Source organism: Procambarus clarkii, chromosome 50 (genome assembly GCF_040958095.1).
Source record: "Procambarus clarkii isolate CNS0578487 chromosome 50, FALCON_Pclarkii_2.0, whole genome shotgun sequence".
Taxonomy (NCBI): Eukaryota; Metazoa; Arthropoda; class Malacostraca; order Decapoda; family Cambaridae; genus Procambarus; species Procambarus clarkii.
Window position 1 is genome coordinate 5,122,745 of NC_091199.1, and position 20,025 is coordinate 5,142,769.

Below are 20,025 nucleotides of genomic sequence, written 5' to 3' on the forward strand. Positions count from 1 at the left end.
AGGAAAAACAGCAGAGTAGCCTACACCATCTGCAGACTTAGACCCATCGGTAAAGATGGAAATGGATCAGAAGTGTGAAGAAAAGTGTTCAAGGAAAAGGCGTTTCAGAACTGCAGGAGGGGTAAAAGCTTTAATGATGTGGGTCAGGGATTTACAAAATTTAGGAAGAGGGGGTCCCTCCTCAGGGGCAAGGACGGAGCAACACAAGGAGAAATTTTAATAATACTAACCGAAAGAGAATGTTGCAAGACAACTGGACAGAAAGAGGGAGGTGGTGAAGGGGAATAGGAACTACAGGAGGGGCAATAGTGAATGCACGACATAGGCGAGAGTGAGGAGTGTTGTAAAGACCACACAAGGTAGAGAAGATAGTAGCGATCACGGCAGTCCTGGAGAGACAGGAAGTGAGTGTCAACATACAAGCTGAGGGTAGGAGTCGAACAACAGGTACCAAAGCTGAGGCACAACCCAGTATGGTGCAAAGCATCATGATGGCGAAGAGTAGGAGAAGCAGACGAGTAACTAGGGCAACCATAATCGAGTTTAGACAGTACGAGAGAGGAATGTAAAGAGAAGAGCATGTGCCTATCCGCTCCCCAATTAGTATGGGACAAAACCTGAAGTAGGTTATGGGCCTTAGAGCATTCAACTCAGAGGTAAGAGATATAGGGTGACCAAGACACACGAGTGTCAAAGATTAACCCAAAAAACTTTGTTTCTTACGATTATTAGATCAGAAGATTACGACAAAAACTTTGTTGTAATCTTTGTACACAAGGGGATGACCATAAAGCGACAAAGAGGGACGAAGAACAACTAAAAGTCATAGCACAAGTCTTAGTCACAGAGAACTTGAAGCCATGATTGGTGGCCCAAGACAACATGGCATCAATCGCAAGTTGAAGCCGCTGTTGAAGGAGAAACGAATCATCACCTCGACAGCAAAGGGTAAGATCATCGACATAAGAGAGCGGAGAAGATGCCAGAAGGATGGAAATAAGACCATTGAGGGCAACCAGAAAAAGAGTAGTTCTCAGAACACTACCTTGGGGTACACCTTCGTATTGCCGAAAAGAGGCAGAGAGAGTGGCACCAAGCCTCATTCTAAAGGAACGATGAGAGAGGAAGCTTTGGAGGAAGAGAGGGAGATTACCACGAAGGCCAAAAGAACGAAGTTGGGACAGGATATGGTATCTCCAGATGGTGCTGTAAGCCTTTTCCAGGTCAAAAATGACAACAACAACGGAGGTCTTTGCAGCAAAAGCAGTAAAAATATAGACCTCCAAGTTCACCAAGACACCAGTCGTGCTGCGGCACTTGCAAAAACCAAATTGAGAATGGGAGAGGTGGTGATAAAGTGTTCCAAGAACCACATCAGACGAACATTGACCAAAACGTTCAAAGAGTTTGCAGACAACTCGTGAGGGCAATAGAGTGGAAGTCCTTAGGGGATGTCCCTAGAGACCCTGGTTTCTGAATAGGGAGTACAATGGCATCGAGCCAGTCCTCAGGGACTGACGATGACTCCCAGACCCGATTGTACAGATTCGGTCAATACCGAGATGCACATGGAGGGAGATGGCGAAGCATCTCATAATGAATGTCATCTGAGCCCGCTGCCGTAGAATGGTAGAGGGCCAGGGCAGACTGAAGTTCAGAGAGAGAAGGGATCGGTATAGGGAAGTCGAAGATAAGTGCGGAAATCTAAGGGATGAGATTCAAGAACAGGCTTACGAAGAAGGAAGGATTGAGGAAGAGGAGAGCAGGAGCTAACAGCCGAAAAGTGGGAACCCAGTTCGGTCACGACCTTCACTGGGTCCGCCACAAGATTACCATGGAGGTGAAGCACCGGTGAAACATCAGGAACGAACTTCCCTGCTATCTTGCGAATTTTCTTCCAGATCTGCGGCATAGGAGTATCGAACATAATGGTGGAAACAAGATTTCCAGCTCTCATGTTTAGCTGTATGGATGGTCCTACGAGCTACCGCACTTGCCTTCCGAAACAAAATAAAAGAATCGGCCATCTCCCGGCGTCGGTGTTTCTTCCAGGATGCACGCTTACAGCGGACAGCCCGAGCACAGTCCGCATTTCACCAGGGAACGCACTTCCGTGAGCCCCGGGAGGTTGAGCGAGGAATACAACGGAGGGCAACGTCGAAGATGGTGTCATGAAAAAGAGGAGGGCGCGAGGGAGAGGCAGAGTGGAGAGGTTGGAGAGAGTAGCACGGAGGGTAAATAGGTTCCAGTCTGCCTTGGCAAACTGCCACCTAGGGAAGGAGAGGGGGAGGGCAAAAAGAGAAAAAGGTAACAAGGATAGGAAAATGGTCACTGTTATGTAGGTCGTCAAGAACACGCCACGTGAGATCTAAGTAAAGAGACGACACGCAGAGAGAAAGATTAAGACAGGAAAGGTTGCGAGTTCGAGAGTCCACATGAGTGGGCTCGCCAGAATTCAGAAGAGACAGGGAAGAGAGGAGGAACGGTTTAAGAAGGCAGCCGCAGGTGATTGTCAGAACATCACCACAGAGGGTATGTCAACAGTTGAAATCGCCCAACAGGAGCACAGGCTCTGGTAAGGAGTGCAGTAGGTGCTTAAGATCAAGAAGAGAAAGCGGGACATTTGGGGGGAGATAAGTGAAACAGACCGTATACCATTTACTCAGAAAGATACGGGCTGCAGAACATTGGATAAGCGGCTGAAAAAGTAGGAGGACGAAGGGAATATCAGTACGAATCAAGAGAGTAGTAGAGTTATGGGCCCCAGCAAAAAGCTGGAGGGGGGGGGGAGAGAAAGGAATAACCACGAAAGCGACCAGGACGAGCACCAAGTATCGGCTCCTAGAGACATACATAAAGTGGTGAAAACTGTGTAATCAGAAGTTAGAGTTCATGGACGTTAGCATAAAATCCACAAATATATTCCATTGAAGAATAGACATTGTCAAAAAGAGAAAGGACAGCAACAGAGAACAATGAAGGAAACAAAGGTAAAGAAGAACACAGCATATTAAATAAGCTCAGGCTCAGGATCAGCAAAATCAGGATTAGGGGGCATGAGTAAACTTAGTAAGGATGGAGTGAAGGGAGTGGGAGGACAGACCAGAGGCAGATGGAGAGGGTCTGGAGAAGGAGGAGACAACCGAGAGGGGTAGTCTAGGACAGCAGGAGGATGGGGGGGGGGGGGGGGGGCAGAAATCAGGGAGTGCACCTCAGCAAGGGCAGCAACCGAGAGGGAATCGATGGCGAAAGAAACCTCCATAGCTGGGACAGGGGACCCAACCACTGAAACGGGCAGAGACGAAGCGATAGTCACAGAGGTGGGGGGCGAGGAAGAAAGCAATGCCTTCTTACCTTCTGAGGAGGAGGAAGGAGAGGAGCCAGGCTTACGTTTCTGACTCAGAGAGACGGGCGTTCCAGCAACAACGTACTGGGCGACAGACTCAATTGACTCAGGTGAAGAAGAATGGGAGCGAACAAGAAGAAGATTGCTGGGAGGATGATTGGACAACAGCCTTGACAGACGGCTGGCGTGGAGGGCCAAGAGACTGTAGGGAGGATTGGGAAGAAGGATTGTGGGGAGCTGGGAAAGAAGACACAGGAAACATGGCAGACTGGGTAAAAAGGGGGGGGGGGTGGAACACCAGATGGAGAACCAGGAGGGGGGACCCGTCGGGTCAGAACGTAAGGGAACAGGGAAGGCAGTGGTGGGCGTGCCTCCTCCCCTGGAACTCCTCTACAACTAGGAGTTCTTGGCCTCTGCGCTAGTTACGACTGGCCACTAACAGGTGGTAGCACCACTAGGAGTTCCTGGCCTCTGCACTAGTTACGACTGGCCACTAACAGGTGGTAGCACCACTAGGAGTTCCTGGCCTCTGTGCTAGTTATGACTGGCCACTAACAGGTGGTAGCACCACTAGGAGTTCCTGGCCTCTGCGCTAGTTATGACTGGCCACTAACAGGTGGTAGCACCACTAGGAGTTCCTGGCCTCTGCACTAGTTACGACTGGCCACTAACAGGTGGTAGCACCACTAGGAGCTCCTGGCCTCTGTGCCATCTATGCCTCAGTCCAGAATCAATAGACCACAAACACACACCAGGCAGGGAAGGAAGGAGAAGTGATTCAGTGAGCCACAGAGGCCCTGCCAGAAAGAGGAGTTTTATTACATTCAATACTGGGTTTCTAGAGAAGCCACTCAGCTCTGTGGAGCTATCTAACATCAGAGAGTATGGAAAACATGTGACTTATCAGGGAGGTGGAGAGCAGCAATGGCACACATGGAGACAAAATGCCAAGACAGGAAACCCAACCCAGGCCAAATCAAGTCCAACTGGGACTAGGAATATTGACTAGAATATGAGCTGCCAGGACCTTGTTAGACCTCTAAAAAAAAAAAACAAGCTCAAATATCAGCCTGCAACATGTTAGCAAACAGTGGCCAAAGCCATGAACTCACGAACATCATGAGCCTAAGGGTAGACTGCAGGCTTGCTAGAAGAATTGTCTTGTCCAGTTACAACTCCAACTGGACAACACCAGGAGCAACAAATAAATTGTTGCCGAGAAGCAACAATTTATGGGGGAATTGAGAAGCCTCTCCCCCCCCTTATTCCGACCAATGCAGCTAAAAGGCATTCATCATGAGCCTTGATCAGGAATGAACTATGAAGCCAAGTAGGTGGGAAGCCGCTGGTTCCATGCCTGGCAGGGAAGCCAACTTGAAAAGGCACCGCAGGACGATTGAACATCATGCAGAGCAAATAGGACATGTTGTCAATGGTCCACTTCATGGAAATGGGGTGGAAATAAGAAACCATCCATAAAGAAGCTAGGCACACCCCACCAGTGAAGTGCAGAAAACCGAAACAGAGCTACATGCAGCATCTTGCTCCAAACCTGAAAGGACTAAAGTGAACCCCCGTGCAGTTCAGCAAATGAACCACTGGGGAGCAGTCAGGATAGAGTTGATGAACTGAGTACAGAGGAAAATAAACCCTCCGAAGGACCTGCCACACTGCAGCAAATTCAAGGAGGCATAGATTCATAAACATCAGTGATAGGACTGAGGAAAAAATGTTGTGAGGCTGGGAGTTCCTGGTGGTGCTTTCATTACTAGGGGATGGGGGGGGGGGAATTGAGCTACTTTATGAGTGAATTGTTTTGGGAACTGTTTGGCAGTTTCAGAGCTTCATTTTCTGTAAACCTTGCAATTATCTGTATTGTTTCACTTTCTGGGCATTTTCTCGGAAGAGTGATCATAATAATCCCCTGCTCCTTGTGTCTCTGTTCAGGGTGCCAGTTTCTGACTCTGGTCTTTGGTAGGCCATACAGGACATGGCTAATGTACTCTTCTAGTTGTCACTTAGTTGAGCTCTGGCTCTTTGGTTCCACCTTTCAACTGTCAACTAGTTTTTTTTTTTTACACACACACACCCAGGAAGTAGCCCATAGCAGCTGTGTAACTCCTAGGTACCTAATTACTGCTAGGTGAACAGGTACATTAGGGTGAAAGAAATTCTGCCCATTTGTTTGCGCCTGAGCTGGGGATCGATCCCCGGACCCTAGGACTACGAATCCCGAGTGATGTCCACTCAGCCGTCAGGCCCCCAAATGTGACTCGGTAGGAGGGAACCATCTGAGACCCATTCATTTGCAAATCTCACCTCCCTTTTATTCAGCTTATATATGGAGGTATGAATGCAATTTACAGCAGATAGCTAATTTGAGTTTATTTTAGCATAGACACTTCAACCACACTAAATAATGGTGAGGGTAATTTGCATCTACAATTTAATTATTGGGAGAGCTGGTCGGCCGAGCGGACAGCACACTGGACTTGTGATCCTGTGGTCCCGGGTTCGATCCCGGGCGCCGGCGAGAAACAATGGGCAGAGTTTCTTTCATCCTATGCCCTTGTTACCTAGCAGTAAAATAGGTACCTGGGTGTTAGTCAGCTGTCACAGGCTGCTTCCTGGGGGTGGGGGCCTGGTCGAAGACCGGGCCACGGGGACACTAAAGCCCCGAAATCATCTCAAGATAACCTCAAGATAGAGCTAAGCATTCTAATAGAGTAGTTTGTCCTGAAAATTTAAGCAATCTGAGAGCACTTATAATGAGGGGTTGGGAATTTAGTGCTTTTTATAACAAAATCTATAAGTTATCATTCTAAATAAAAAATTAAATGAATGTAAGAAATTAGGAAATATGATAACTTATACTTTAAACGATAATACAAAAATATAATAAATTTGATAATCACTGAAAACAAGGGAACAGTGGGTAAAATGATAACTCACTGGAAAGCGAGGGGAAAACTGAAGATAACTAGGATAACATAATTATTGGGGAATATCACAGGTTAACAAGCAAACATTGGGACAACTGGTCACTGGGGAAAACTACTTTAAGTATGGAATAGTTTGATAACTTTAACTTAACAGAAAGGAAGTTAAACATTTAAGAAATAATACACTCAATTTATTTACTTAACACACTTCTCAAATTCACATTAAGGAATTGCTGTACAAAGGCACTGTACATAATATACATCAGAAGCTTTGACCTCTCATAGCTTTACTCGGCTATCACTTAGTGTCCTACAAATAAAAGTAAGCCTTTATCAGCTGGACATAAACAATATTCTTAACTTACAAATACATAGGAAATTCTGTCCTTCTCTTCAATTTTAACAGAACCAAATGAACATACACTAAAACTGACAACTGAACTCTCTCTCTCACCTCACTGTCAACTCAGTCCATCCTTTTGAGTTCCCAACTTCACTAAACTGATGCACAAAATTCCCCGAACCTAACCTAACCGAGGATTCTCAAATAGAAAACAGGATAACGCGTCAATTTTACTTGCGGCACTGGTTTTTAGCACATCAGGTTTTTGGCCTTAGGAGATTTATGTCAAAATGTGATGTACTATTCAAGATCACTATTGCAAAAGATCTTGGGGGTATCAACATTACTGTACTACTAGGCAACCACAAACACATTTCCTGCATAATAACAATCTTGGTAACCATCACAGGTTGCTAACACTCACTGGATATTGATCAATTTGTTTCTGGTGTCTGGCTGCCAACATTGAAGCCATGGGCCAAGGGCAAGAACACCCTCCCACTGCTGTGGTTAGTCACAGAAGCTACTCTATTTCTTTTGAGGCATTACTATCCCTTTTATATATGTTATTCTTTTAGAAAGAATACAAATATTCCTGTGAAATATTAAACACCAAATATTGAAAAATTAGAGAGGTGGAGGGAAAGTGGCAGTGCTTGCTAAAAAAAAAAAAAAAAATTTAAGCTTTTGAAGAATGTCTTATTATGACATCAAGTGGATATGCTATGTTACATTTAGAATACAGTATCACAGGAAGAAAAGATAGTGGTGGTGACTAATTTACAATCATCCAGTGAACACCTTATGATGCAGACAGGGAAGGACAAAGACAAACAAGTATGTGACATTTCACTGTGAGTGGTAGAAACATTTCAAAGGACGAGAGCAAAGCTTATAATAATAGGAGACTTCAACCAAGGCAGAATAAACTGGCAGTTGAGTAAATGAGTAACTGATAAACCCATAGATATTGAAGGCAAAACTGATAAAGATAGCAGAGGGAAACCTGACACAGTATGTCAAAGACAAAACAATATCTGATTTTCACACAAAAAGTGGTCATAAAAATATGATATATGAAATTCTAGTGGGAGCATGAGAACACTGAGTATTGGTTTTTGAATATTTAATGATACAATCATGGAAAGCGGAGGGTGGTGTTTGGGCAAAGAAGACTGGAGAACTGAAAAGGGAAGTACCATAAAATCGGGAAATTTCTAGACAAGGTATGGTGGAATCGAGTTCCAGGGTAAAACAACATACTGTACTGTAGTAGTATATGATGGACTACAGTAAGATAATTCAACGAAGGTAAAGGAAGGTTCATTCCTCCAGATTTATGCATAGGAAAGAAACACAATATCAGCATGTTTTGAAAGATGGTATCAGGTCAAACAGTAGAAGCAAGAGGGAATGGAAGAAACATAAAGGGAGCTGAACTGAAGAGAATCAGAACATCAACAAGAAAGCAGCAAATGAATATGCAGGGAAAAGAAGGGAATGTGGTAAACAATATGAAAGCAAAGATGATGCCAAGATTTTTATGTGAATGACCAAGTAGTCCAACTAAGAAAATGGGAGGGAGGATTCATAGAAAAATGAAAAGGTGTGTGTGGAGTATTAAATGAATCATTCCAGGAGGTATTCACCCTGAAACCTGATCTTTACTGGCACCTAGTATTGTATATTTCAACATTAACATGCCAGTCAAATGGTGATGAACCCTAAAGCAGCAAGGACAAATCCTGGAGGAGCTAGGTTTGGCAAAGGCTATTGGCCCATATTTACTGTGTGCTGGGTTCAAGGATCAGCATTTCTGTGACTCCAGATTGGTGGCCTGGTCAAGCAGGTTCCTATATGTAGCTGCTTGCAATCTTACATATGAAACAGCCTGGTTGATTAGGTAACATTTGGCGGGGCTTATCAAGTTATTTTAAACCATGAGAAGGGTTGGCTAGTCATGCCCCATTATGTATAGTACATTGAAAAGTCTTGAGCCTTTAATGTTGATTGAATTATCTGTGAACCTGTCATGCCTCCTGGTCTCATAAGGAGTTATTTCTGTGTGCAGATTTGGAACAAGTCCCTCGAATATTTTCCAAGTGTAAATTATTATGTCTTCCTCATCAATGCTCTAGAGAACACAGATTTGAACACAGATAAATTCTAGAGAATTTAAGAAATCCCAATGAATTACATGTTTTACTGAACGGATTCAGGGCAGTAAAAGGTCTTTATATGTTCTCTAGGTCAGCAATTTCTCCACCTTTGGATGGGGCAGTTATTGTGCAACAATATTCCACCCTGACAAGCATGGTCATCTTAACAGTATAGGTCCTTATCTTGAGGTTATCTTGAGATGATTTCGGGGCTTTTTTAGTCCCCCCGCGGCCCGGTCCTCGACCAGGCCTCCACCCCCAGGAAGCAGCCCGTGAGAGCTGACTAACACCCAGGTACCTATTTTACTGCTAGGTAACAGGGGCATAGGGTGAAAGAAACTCTGCCCATTGTTTCTCGCCGGTGCCTGGGATCGAACCCAGGACCACAGGATCACAAGTCCCGCGTGGTGTCCGCTCGGCCGACCGGCTCCCGGGCAAAGCAATGCACTAGGGTTTGATGGTCCCAGCCCATCTGTTAAGGTGCAGGATTACCCTCAGAGTTATGCACAAATTATTTACATTATAAATATAATTTGAAAAGGAATTTGAACCCCAAGCCTTTCCAGTGAGAGGTCGAGTAATTATCCACTCTGCCAAGAGTTGTCTCATTAACAATGTGGTAGCAAGGGGGGCCCTTGAACCATGGGACTCCCTGAACACTACCCAGTGTGCCCATACATTAAGACAACACTGCTGGAGAGCATTAGTGTCTTCAAAAGTGTCATTGGTCATGAATCTCTTGTTTGAAAGGTTCTTGTTATCATGCAGGTACAACATCTACTTTACTGTATTCTTTAAATGTAAGGTTTTCCTACATATTTACTCCCAAATCTTTTATAATGCTTTTTCTTTTTATATTGTGATTTGACCCCATTTTTTTTGTAGTTTCCAATGTTAAATTTTAATTTTTATCATGTTAGAGGAGCTGTAACTTTTCTTCATTAAACATATTTAATGTTATATTCAGTGGCTCATTCAAAGACGTCATTAACATCAGTTTGGAGGTCTGCAGTGTCCTCTACACTGTCAACTCTCATGAAAATCCTAGTATCATCTGCAAAGGGTGATACAGTCCTATAGTTGGTATCCTTTCTTCCTACTTTGCCAGCAATTTATTTTATGCACATTTTTTGTGCAATAATGCCATACCTCTTTTAGTTCCAAGGATCATCCCCCAGCCCAGTTTCTGACCAGGCATACTGGTTGGTGGGATGGTCTCCCAGGCTGCTAGACATGGCCGCTCGCAGCCTGACATATGAATGACCAGTCTGGTTGATCAGGTATCCTCTGGAGTCATTTTGATCAGCATGGGTGGTTCCGTTCCAGTGTCGCATGTTTCACTGTTGGTTGGGTTGTAATGTCTGCACCACCTACTACAACCCATCCTCCTGTTTAGATAGTACCTGATGCAATAGTCGTCAATAGTCACGAATTCGTACGTACTTAGATTTTTAGATAGTAGTATACTAACTAGTGAGGAATTCTTTTAAAATAAATGAACCTAAAAAACAAACTTAAATATTCTTAGGCCTAGTATAGCACACACATGTACTATATTAGGCCTCAGATATCGTGTATTAGGCCTAGAAAGGTAAGGTTAGGTTAGTTTTGTTTGTCAAAGCAACACAAGTAAAAAATAGTTTTCCAGTTTGTCCAACCCAATAGTTCAGATTTCTACTTTCGAATTTTGTTGTACGTCAGTATATATGTACTATGGTCCTCATCGTTACTATAGGTACTAGCAAAACAGGAGGATGGGCTGCCTACTATTACCCAATTTGCCATTGATATGATGCAATAATGACCTCCATAACCACAAGCAAAACCACTGTAGATAAGCAGATGACGTCAGAAAAACAATTTAAGAACTTAAGTGTAGGAAGGATGGGGGACAATAATGTGCTAAATGCAAACAATAATGAAAAAATTTCACCAACCCTCAAATTTCAAATCACCAGAACTGGATACTTTCTAGGCACAGCATCAGATAAGCCATGAATCACTACCAAGCAATCCTCATTAGTATCAAAACCACTACCACCATCATAGTGCACAAAATATGATGGCTCCTTAAACCAGCATGTACGAGCTGCAACAAATATTTTAATAGTCCAATTCATGCCACTGTATGGATTCACTCCATCTCAGCACAAAGCTAAATGTACACAAAATGCTGATTATGCAGTTGATACAATATCCATGTACCTCACTAGCATCAACTAGTAAAATGCAGAATAAATCAAATAGTGCAAAACATAGCCCTCTGTTTCAGAGCACCTGTCACCCTTAGGTACAAAATCAGGATGAAACATCACTCTCAAAATCATACAAACAGATAACACCCCCAACAAAAAGTCAGACATGCAAACATTAATACCCAAGGCTGACAATTCTCGGTACCAGCGCAAGAAAATAAATACGACTCGACTCACCTGGACCCATCTAAACCTAAGACACCTAACCAAAAATGAAATGCAAAGAACAAGAAAGAAGTCAACCATTATAAAGTATAGGGAAATAAATGTAAATAAGGAGGCAAATTGAAAAAAAAAAAATCCCATACAACTTAAGAGCAGCAAAATGATCAATGTGGGATTTTATTTGAGTACATCATTTTGTGACGAGTATTTGGCATATACAGTACCTAGAAATATCAACCTGTTTACCTGATAATATTTGTTATCCTTTAAATACATACTGATGACATTACTCATCTGTGAATTATTTGTGGTATCACCCCAGTTTTTTTTCACTTTTGTATTTACAGTACTAATTTAGTTTATACAAACACATTACCAAAGCTTATTTCTTCTTATTTCTTTTAACAATTTATCACTGAACAGTCCCCGACTCCTTTTAGTATGAATGAAGTATTGTATTTTTTATTTAATTATCTCTTTTGTATATAAATAAAATAAACTAAACACAAAATAAAATTAAGTTTTAAATAAAGTCCATTAAACCCTTGCACTTCTGAAATGGTTTCTATTCTGTGTTATACAATGCAAACTTGTTTATTATGTTTATTATTTATAAACTATTATGAAGACTGATATAGTTTTGTCCAATATGAGGTTACTGTTTTACTGCACTTAATTTTGATTAAAAGTATTATAACTTTTTTGCTGGCATCACTTTAGTGCGAGTTCTTGTATACTGAACAATTGATTTTTGTGATAAGTTTTGTTTGTTTATAAGCACTGAAAATTTACTTGATTTAAAACCTGTTTGATTTCTCATAATAGATTGTATTTTACAGTTGTTTAAATGATCTAAACACTGATGGTTGATCATCAGTATGAATTTTCATGTGATTTACTAAAACAGATTGTTGCTTAAAGGCTTTTACACATACTGTACACTTATATGGTTTCTCCCCAGTGTGAATTCGCATGTGCCTTAATAAATCACGTTTCATTGTAAAATCTTTTGGACACACTGAACACTGATGTGGTTTCACTCCTGTGTGAATTAGTCTGTGTGAAACTAAATTAGCTTTTTGAGTAAAACGTTTAAAACATACTAAACACTGATGAGGTTTTTCCCCAGTGTGAATCCGCAAGTGAATTACTAAATCATATTTTCGTGAAAAGCCTTTGAAACACACTGAACACTTGTATGGTTTCTGACCTGTGTGAGTTCTAATGTGTGTTGTTACAGCAGATTTATGAGAAAAGTATCTAAAACACACTGGGCACTGATAGGGTTTCTCTCCCGTGTGAGTTCTCATGTGAGACAATAAATCATACCTTCGTAAAAAGACTTTAAAACACTCGGAACAATGATATGGTTTCTTCCCTGTGTGGGTTATCATATGAGTTATTAAGCATGATTTACTTGAAAATGCTTCTGAGCACATTGAACATTGATAAGGTTCCCTTTCATCGTGGGTTCTCATGTGTGTTACTAGATTAAACTTATCAGTGAAGTCTTCTAAACACACTGAACACTGATATGGTTTGCCTTGAGTGTGAGTACTCATGTGGCTTATAAAATCAGATTCCTTTGCAAAGCCCTTTATACATTCCAAACACGGCTCTGTTTTACCTTCTGTGTGAGTTATCATGTGTGATACTAGACCACATTCATCAGAGAAGTCTTCTAAACACTTTGAACACTGATACGGTTTCTCTTGAGTGAGACTGTCTGTGCCCATTATAAAATCAGATTTAGTTGAAAAGTCATTTATACATAATGCATGATGATGTGGGTTTTTTTCTGTGGGGGATTCCATAGTGTATTGACTTAACAGATTTTTCTCAAGTCTATTAAATACACTAAAAACTGGTATGGCTTATTTTCTGTGTTACAGATTTTATTTAAGTTATTTCCTATGTAGATTACCATATAATAATAGAAAAAATGATCTAATTAGCTAATTTAACACCAGTATAATTTCTTTTCTGTGGAAATCTTCATAACAAATACTGGAGAAAATTGATCTGCAGTTAAGGTCATTTTGTTTGGAAAAAGTGGGAGAGAGAGAGAGAGAGGGTAAAGGCCTTAACACTGAATGATGATTTGGTTTCTCTCTTATTTTATTAGTGTGAATTATTAATATGACTTCTTGCATATTTCCAGTTCTGGTATATAATAATGAAAACTCATTTGGGCACACTAAATATGGTTATGGCTTTCCTACTGGTGTTCTTGTGTGCAATCAAAACAGATATACATTTTTTGTGAAATCATAATTGCATTACATCAGTGAACACACTTTCAAATCCTTATGAAGACACTTGAACTAAAGGGAAGATAATCTTCGAATCTATCAGCTTATTGTAGTCATAAGTTTCCTTAGACAATATACAAACAAGTGTTCTCTTATGCAAATTTAAATATTTGCTCAAAATACTTGTTTTCACAAAAGCTTTCAACTATTATGCACACATTTCCCTATACGAATAGCTATCTGCATTACAGTACAGGAAAAAAGATTGTGAGAAGGCACTCTCAAATTAAATGTACATGTTAAACAGGAAAAATGTTTGCTATAAGACTTTGGAATAATAAACAGAGATATGAATTTTCTTTAACACAGATGCTAACTAATGTATGTTACCAAGGTATGTTAATATTCAAAGCCTTAAAGAAACTTAACCATGAAGAGTTTTCTTAAATGCATTATCGTTACATTGTGCTCAATAATTTATATACATTATATTTATATATATATATACATACAGATTATTAGTTCAAAAACACTAAACAATGATAAAGTTTCTTTGATGTTGAGCACATGTACACCTGAGTTAAGTGAATGCTGTTAACATGTTTACATTATAGGTTTACTGTACTTTCAAGTTTTCCTTTTATAAACTTGCATCATATATGTATAATAATGAACATCAAATATTATACTTCATTATATGATCAAAGACACACATGGCAAGCAAGTCTAAATAACGTAAGAAAATGATCACTTTAAAGGTACAGGTTCATATACTATTTTCCCAAGTAATTTATTTACAGTTGTTTAATATTACTGTATTATCCTAACAATGATTGTGACTAATGAAGTTGTCATCAACTATGTATCACTGAGCTTAATAACAGCGAGATGGACGACATGTGAATTACTAAATGGTGGGGAATCACCCAGACATTGTACGGAAAAATATCCTGCCACTAAGTAATAATTTGGTAGTAAGGCGTATTAGATTCTGAATAACAAAGTACATAATATATTATATTCAATCACTTTTTTGTTATTACTGCTGAATGATTTTTACAAAATTACAAATTTTACAGAATTTACCATCATTACACATTTATATTCTTAAGAAATATCCAATACTAGTTGTCAAAAATGTCACTAAATATACACACGGTTTTTGTCAGCCCCAGTTCATTTGATGTTCATGAAGTAATTCAGATGATGTACAAGACATTATTTGAATTAATAGCTTCAACTAGCATCCACAAACAGTTTGAGGGCGAGCATACAGTAGTGAGGATGCTTCACACATATAACATTGCTCACACTGCGCTCTGTGGAGTGCTGACATTCGTGTGCATTGTTTCTGCCACTTACATGAGCTTCATGACTTGGGTGTTGGGACTGCATAGTATTTTCCTGGTCTAAGGATCAGCTGCAAAGAGAGAGGGAGAGAGAAAGATATTACCAGGACTTGAATTATTTTCACATGAAAAATAAAAGTTTCTGCTGAGCTATTGTTGCAACACATACATTTCTAGTGTGACAACAGAGGGGTTTTGTAATGATGTGCTACCTGTCCTCACATGGGGCTGTACTGCTTGATGGGGTGACAACAGAGGGGTTTTGTAATGATGTGCTACCTGTCCTCACATGGGGCTGTACTGCTTGATGGGGTGACAACAGAGGGGTTTTGTAATGATGTGCTACCTGTCCTCACATGGGGCTGTACTGCTTGATACCTACTTGATGGGGTTCTGGGAATTCTTCTACTCCCCAAGCCCGGCCCAAGGCTAGGGTTTACTTTCACTCTGGCTTGGTTTGTGTCACTGTTGATGAGTTTCATTGCTGAAGTACTTGTTTCTTGTGAAGTACTTATATAGCGTATTTAAAAATGCGAAAGGAATCACTAATGCTAGTGATTCCTTTTTAGTACAGTGACACCTCGGTTTACGAATGCCCCTCTCTATGAACTTTTCGGGTTACGAGCCTAATTTCTTTGAAAAATCCGAATTGGGTTACGAATTCTGCCTCGGGTAACGAAGTTTCTTGATACACGTATGGCTGACCTAGTGCGTGTTGGCATGGCAACCACGCCTCAGTTTACCAGTGCCTCCTGCTTAGTGACAATCGCACTTGAATTCTTTGTAAAGAATTTCAGTATTTTTCGGATTTTGGGGTTTTTGAACATAAAAGTTATTATATATCTCGCCATGGATCCCAAAAAAGCTAGTGGTAAGGTTCAATCCAAGAAAACACATGTGAGGATGACCATAGAGGAAAAACAAGCCAGAAATTGGGCTTGGAGTTGGATAGTGCTGATGTGGAGGTGTTGGTGGAGGAACACAGCAAAGAACTGACCACCGAAGAACTCCTAGCCCTTCACAAGGAGCAGCAACAAGAGGCAGCTGAGGAAATGTCTTTAGGGGAGGAGGAGGCAGTACAAAATGTCCCTTCCTCGAGAATTAGGAAGTGGTGTAGACTGTGGGAAGAAATGCAAACTTTTGTTGAAATGACTCGTCCAAAGCAAGCCGTAGTAGGCCATTGCCTTAAACTTTTTAATGACACCGATGTCTCACTACAGACAAGTGTTACAACGAAGGGAAAAAAATCCTCTATGGATAGATTTTTAGTGAGAAAACTAAGCAAAACTAAGCATACCACTACAACCTGCCACAAGCAGGTTGTAGTGGTATGCAGGCAAAATGTGCCAGAGAGTGTACCCCAGAGAAGTCATCACTGCCTGATGTTAGAATGGAAGGGGACTCCCCTTCGAAACAGTAATACCTCTCCTCCCCCCACCCCCTCATCACCATCTTCCATTCATCACCGAGAGTCCTCCATAAAGTAAGTAAGTAATTATCAATAGAAGGCACCAAACCGAGAAGGCTATGTAGCACCATCAAAGTGCGGGATAATCAGAGGGCACTAAATATCACCAAGGATGCCAATACGAGAACAAAAACGCACAAGGCGAACAATATCAAAAGTATCAGAGTCACCAAGAATTCTATCAAGGGACAAGCGACCGCGGGAGACAGTCGGAAAACAAGACACACGCTCGTCCTGGAAGTCAGGACATTCAACAAGGATATGTATGACCGTAAGAGGGACAATGCAATTCGGACAATAAGGAGCAGGGCGGCGCTCCATCAAGTGACCGTGAGTTAATCGGGTATGGCCAATACGTAACCTAGACAGAGCCGTTTCCCACTGCCGGTTACGGTGGCAGGAGGAAGGCCACTGGGACACACAACTCTTAAGAGTACACAGTTTGTTACCAAGAACAGAAGACCAACAACTCTGCCATCAGGCAAGGATGGAGGTATGAATAACTTGGTAAAAGTCAGAATAAGGAACACCTTTATGGGAGATGGGACAAGTGCGGATAGCGTCCTTAGTGGCAGCATCCGCACGCTCATTTAAAGAGACGCCAATATGGCCAGCAAAACGCAACTGACTTAAATTTACTGGAGATAAGAAACAGCCAATGTTGAATCTCGATGACCACAGGGTGGACTGGATTAAAGGACCCTAAAGCCATGAGGGCACTACGAGAGTCAACTACTACCACGAAGGAGGATTGCCTCCGGGAAAGCAGGAGACGAAGAGAATAGAGAATAGCATAGAGTTCTGCTGTGAAGATGCTAGCCTCCGGAGGAAGGCGACACATATAAGTCTGGTCAGGAAAAACAACAGAGTAGCCCACACCGTCAGCAGACTTTGACCCGTTGGTGAAGATAGGAACAGAGTGGGAGTGAGAAGAAAAGTGCTCAAGAAAGAGGCGTTTCAGAACTGTAGGAGGGGTAAAAACTTTAGTGATGCGGGTCAGAGAAGTACAAAATTTGGGAAGGGGGACCCTCCACGGGGGCAAGGAGGGAACAATACGAGGAGAAACATTAGTAAGATGAACCGAAAGAGAATCTTGTAAGCGAGACAAACGGGACAGAAAGAGGAAGGTGGTGAAGAGGAACAGGATCTACAGGAGGGGTAAAAGTCAAAGCACGATAGAGGCGAGAGTGAGGATGCTGTAAGGATCACGCAAGATAACGAAGACTGTAGCGATCACGGCGATCCTGGAGAGACAGAAAGCCAGTGTCAGCGTACAAGCTGAGGGTAGGAGTTGAACGAAAAGCACCAGAGCTGAGGCGCAACCCAGTATGGTGCAAAGGATCAAGATGGCGAAGAGTAGAAAGAGAAGCAGAAGAGTATGCAGGGCAACCATAATCGAGCTTAGACAGGACGAGAGAGGAATGCAAATAGAGGAGCGTGCGCCTATCCGCTCCCCAAGAAGGATGGGACAAAACCTTAAGTAGGTTAAGGGCCTTAGAGCATTCAACACGGAGGAGACATAGGGGGCGACCAAGACAAACGAGTGTCAAAGAATAACCCCAAAAGCTTCATGGAATCTTTGTACTCAAGGGGATGACCATAAAGTGACAAAGAGGGACGAAGAACGACCCGCTTCCGAGTAAAAGTCATGGCACAAGTCTTAGTAGTAGAGAACTTGAAGCCATGATCGGTGGCCCAAGATGACACGGCATCAATCGCAAGTTGAAGCCGCCGTTGAAGGAGAGGCGAATTATCACCTCGACAGCAAAGAGTAAGATCATCAACATAAAAAGCGGAGAAGATGCCAGAAGGAAGGGAGGAAAGGAGACCATTGAGGGCAACCAGAAAAAGAGTAGTACTCAGAACACTACCTTGGGGCACACCTTCATACTGCCGAAAAGAGGTAGAGAGAGTGGCACCAAGCCTGACTCGAAAGGTACGACGAGAGAGAAAGCTTTGAAGGAAGAGAGGGAGATTACCACGAAGGCCAAAAGAACGAAGTTGGGACAGAATATGGTATCTCCAAGTCGTGTCATAAACCTTTTCCAGGTCAAAAAGGACAGCAACAACGGAGGTCTTCGCAGCAAAAGCAGTAAGAATATAGACCTCCAAGTTCACCAGGACATCAGTCGTGCTGCGGCACTTGCGAAAACCAAATTGAGAAGGAGAGAGGTGGTGACGGTGTTCCAAGAACCACATCAGACGGACATTTACCATATGCTCAAACAGCTTGCAAACACAACTCGTGAGAGCAATAGGGCGGAAGTCCTTAGGGGACGTACCGAGAGACCCTGGTTTCCGAATAGGGAGTACAACGCCATTGAGCCAGTCCTCAGGGACAGACGACGACTCTCAGACCTGGTTATACAGATTCAGTAAATACTGAAACGTGCACGGAGGGAGATGGCGAAGCATCTCATAATGAACGTCATCCGAGCCCGCTGCAGTAGATCCGCAGAGGGCCAGGGCAGACCGAAGTTCAGAAAGAGAGAAAGGATTGTTATAGGGAAGGCGGAGAAGAGTGTGGAAATCTAAAGGAGAAGATTCAAGAACAGGCTTATGAAGAAGGAAGGAGTGAGGAAGATGAGAACCAGAGCTAACAGAAGAAAAGTGGGAACCCAGTTCGGCTGTTAGTTTGGTTAGAGTGAGATGTACTTCATCTCAATTATGTTCTTCACTGGATCCGCCACAAGAGTCCCACGGAGGTGGAGAACAGGCGAGACATCTGGAACGAACTTGCCCGCAATCTTGCTGATCTTCTTCCAGATCTGCGGTAGAGGAGTATTGGACGTAATGGTGGAAACATAAGATTTCCAACTCTCACATTTAGCAGTACGGATGGTCCTACGGGCCACCGCACTTGCCATCTGAAACAGAATAAAAGATTCAGTCGTCTGCCTGCGGCGGTGTTTTTTCCAGGCTGCACGCTTACAGCGGACAGCCAGAGCACAGTCCACATTCCACCAGGGAACACACTTCCGTGTACCCCGGGAGGAAGAGCGAGGGTTAGAGCTGAGGGCAGCATTGAAGACAGTGTCATAAAAAAGGAGTAGGGCGCGAGGAAGAGGCAGAGAGGAGAGGGCAGAGAGAGTAGCATGGAGGGTGAATAGGCACCAGTCAGCCTTGGCAAACTGCCACCTAGGGAAGGAAAGAGGAGGGTGGACAGAGAAAAGGGAAACGAGGATGGGGAAATGATCACTGTTATGGAGGTCATCAAGAACCTGCCACGTGAAATCTAAGTAGAGGGACGACGAGCAGAGAGAAAGATCAAGACAGGAAAGGGTGCGAGTTCGAGAGTCAACATGAGTGGGCTCACCAGAATTCAGAAGAGATAGAGATGAAGCGAGGACGAACGGTTCGAGAAGACGGCCTCGGGTGTTTGTCAGACAAGGAGTCCAGGAGGTGCTTAAGATCAGGAAGGGAAAGAGGGACATTTGGAGGGAGATAAATGGAACAGACTGTATACCATTTACCCACAAAAACACGGGCAGCAGAACAATGGATAGGGGACGGAAGAAGTAGGGGGACGAAGGGAATATCAGAACGAATTAAGAGAGCAGTAGAGTTATGGGGGGGGGGGGGAGAAAGAAAGGAATAACCACGAAAGTGACCAGGACGAGCACCAAGCATTGATTCCTGGAGACAAACACTAAGTGGTGTAAACTGTGTAATTAGAAGTTGGAGTTCATGGAAGTTGGCATAAAATCCATGAATATTCCACTGAAGAATAGACATTATCAAAGAGA

At 42.5% G+C, this 20,025-nt stretch overlaps 1 protein-coding gene across 1 annotated transcript in view; it reads right to left on the minus strand.

The window, feature by feature from the left end:
• Positions 1-20,025, minus strand: part of LOC123772637 (zinc finger protein 585A-like) — a 146,527-nt gene that overhangs the window by 54,159 nt on the left and 72,343 nt on the right. The window contains exons 3-5 of the mRNA XM_069303368.1: positions 12,048-14,882; positions 10,746-10,914; positions 3,355-3,583 (exon numbers count right to left, since the gene is read on the minus strand). Coding sequence (XP_069159469.1) covers positions 3,355-3,583; positions 10,746-10,914; positions 12,048-13,024 — 1,375 coding nt within the window. The 5' untranslated portion in view covers positions 13,025-14,882. The remainder of the gene's footprint in view (positions 1-3,354; positions 3,584-10,745; positions 10,915-12,047; positions 14,883-20,025) is intronic.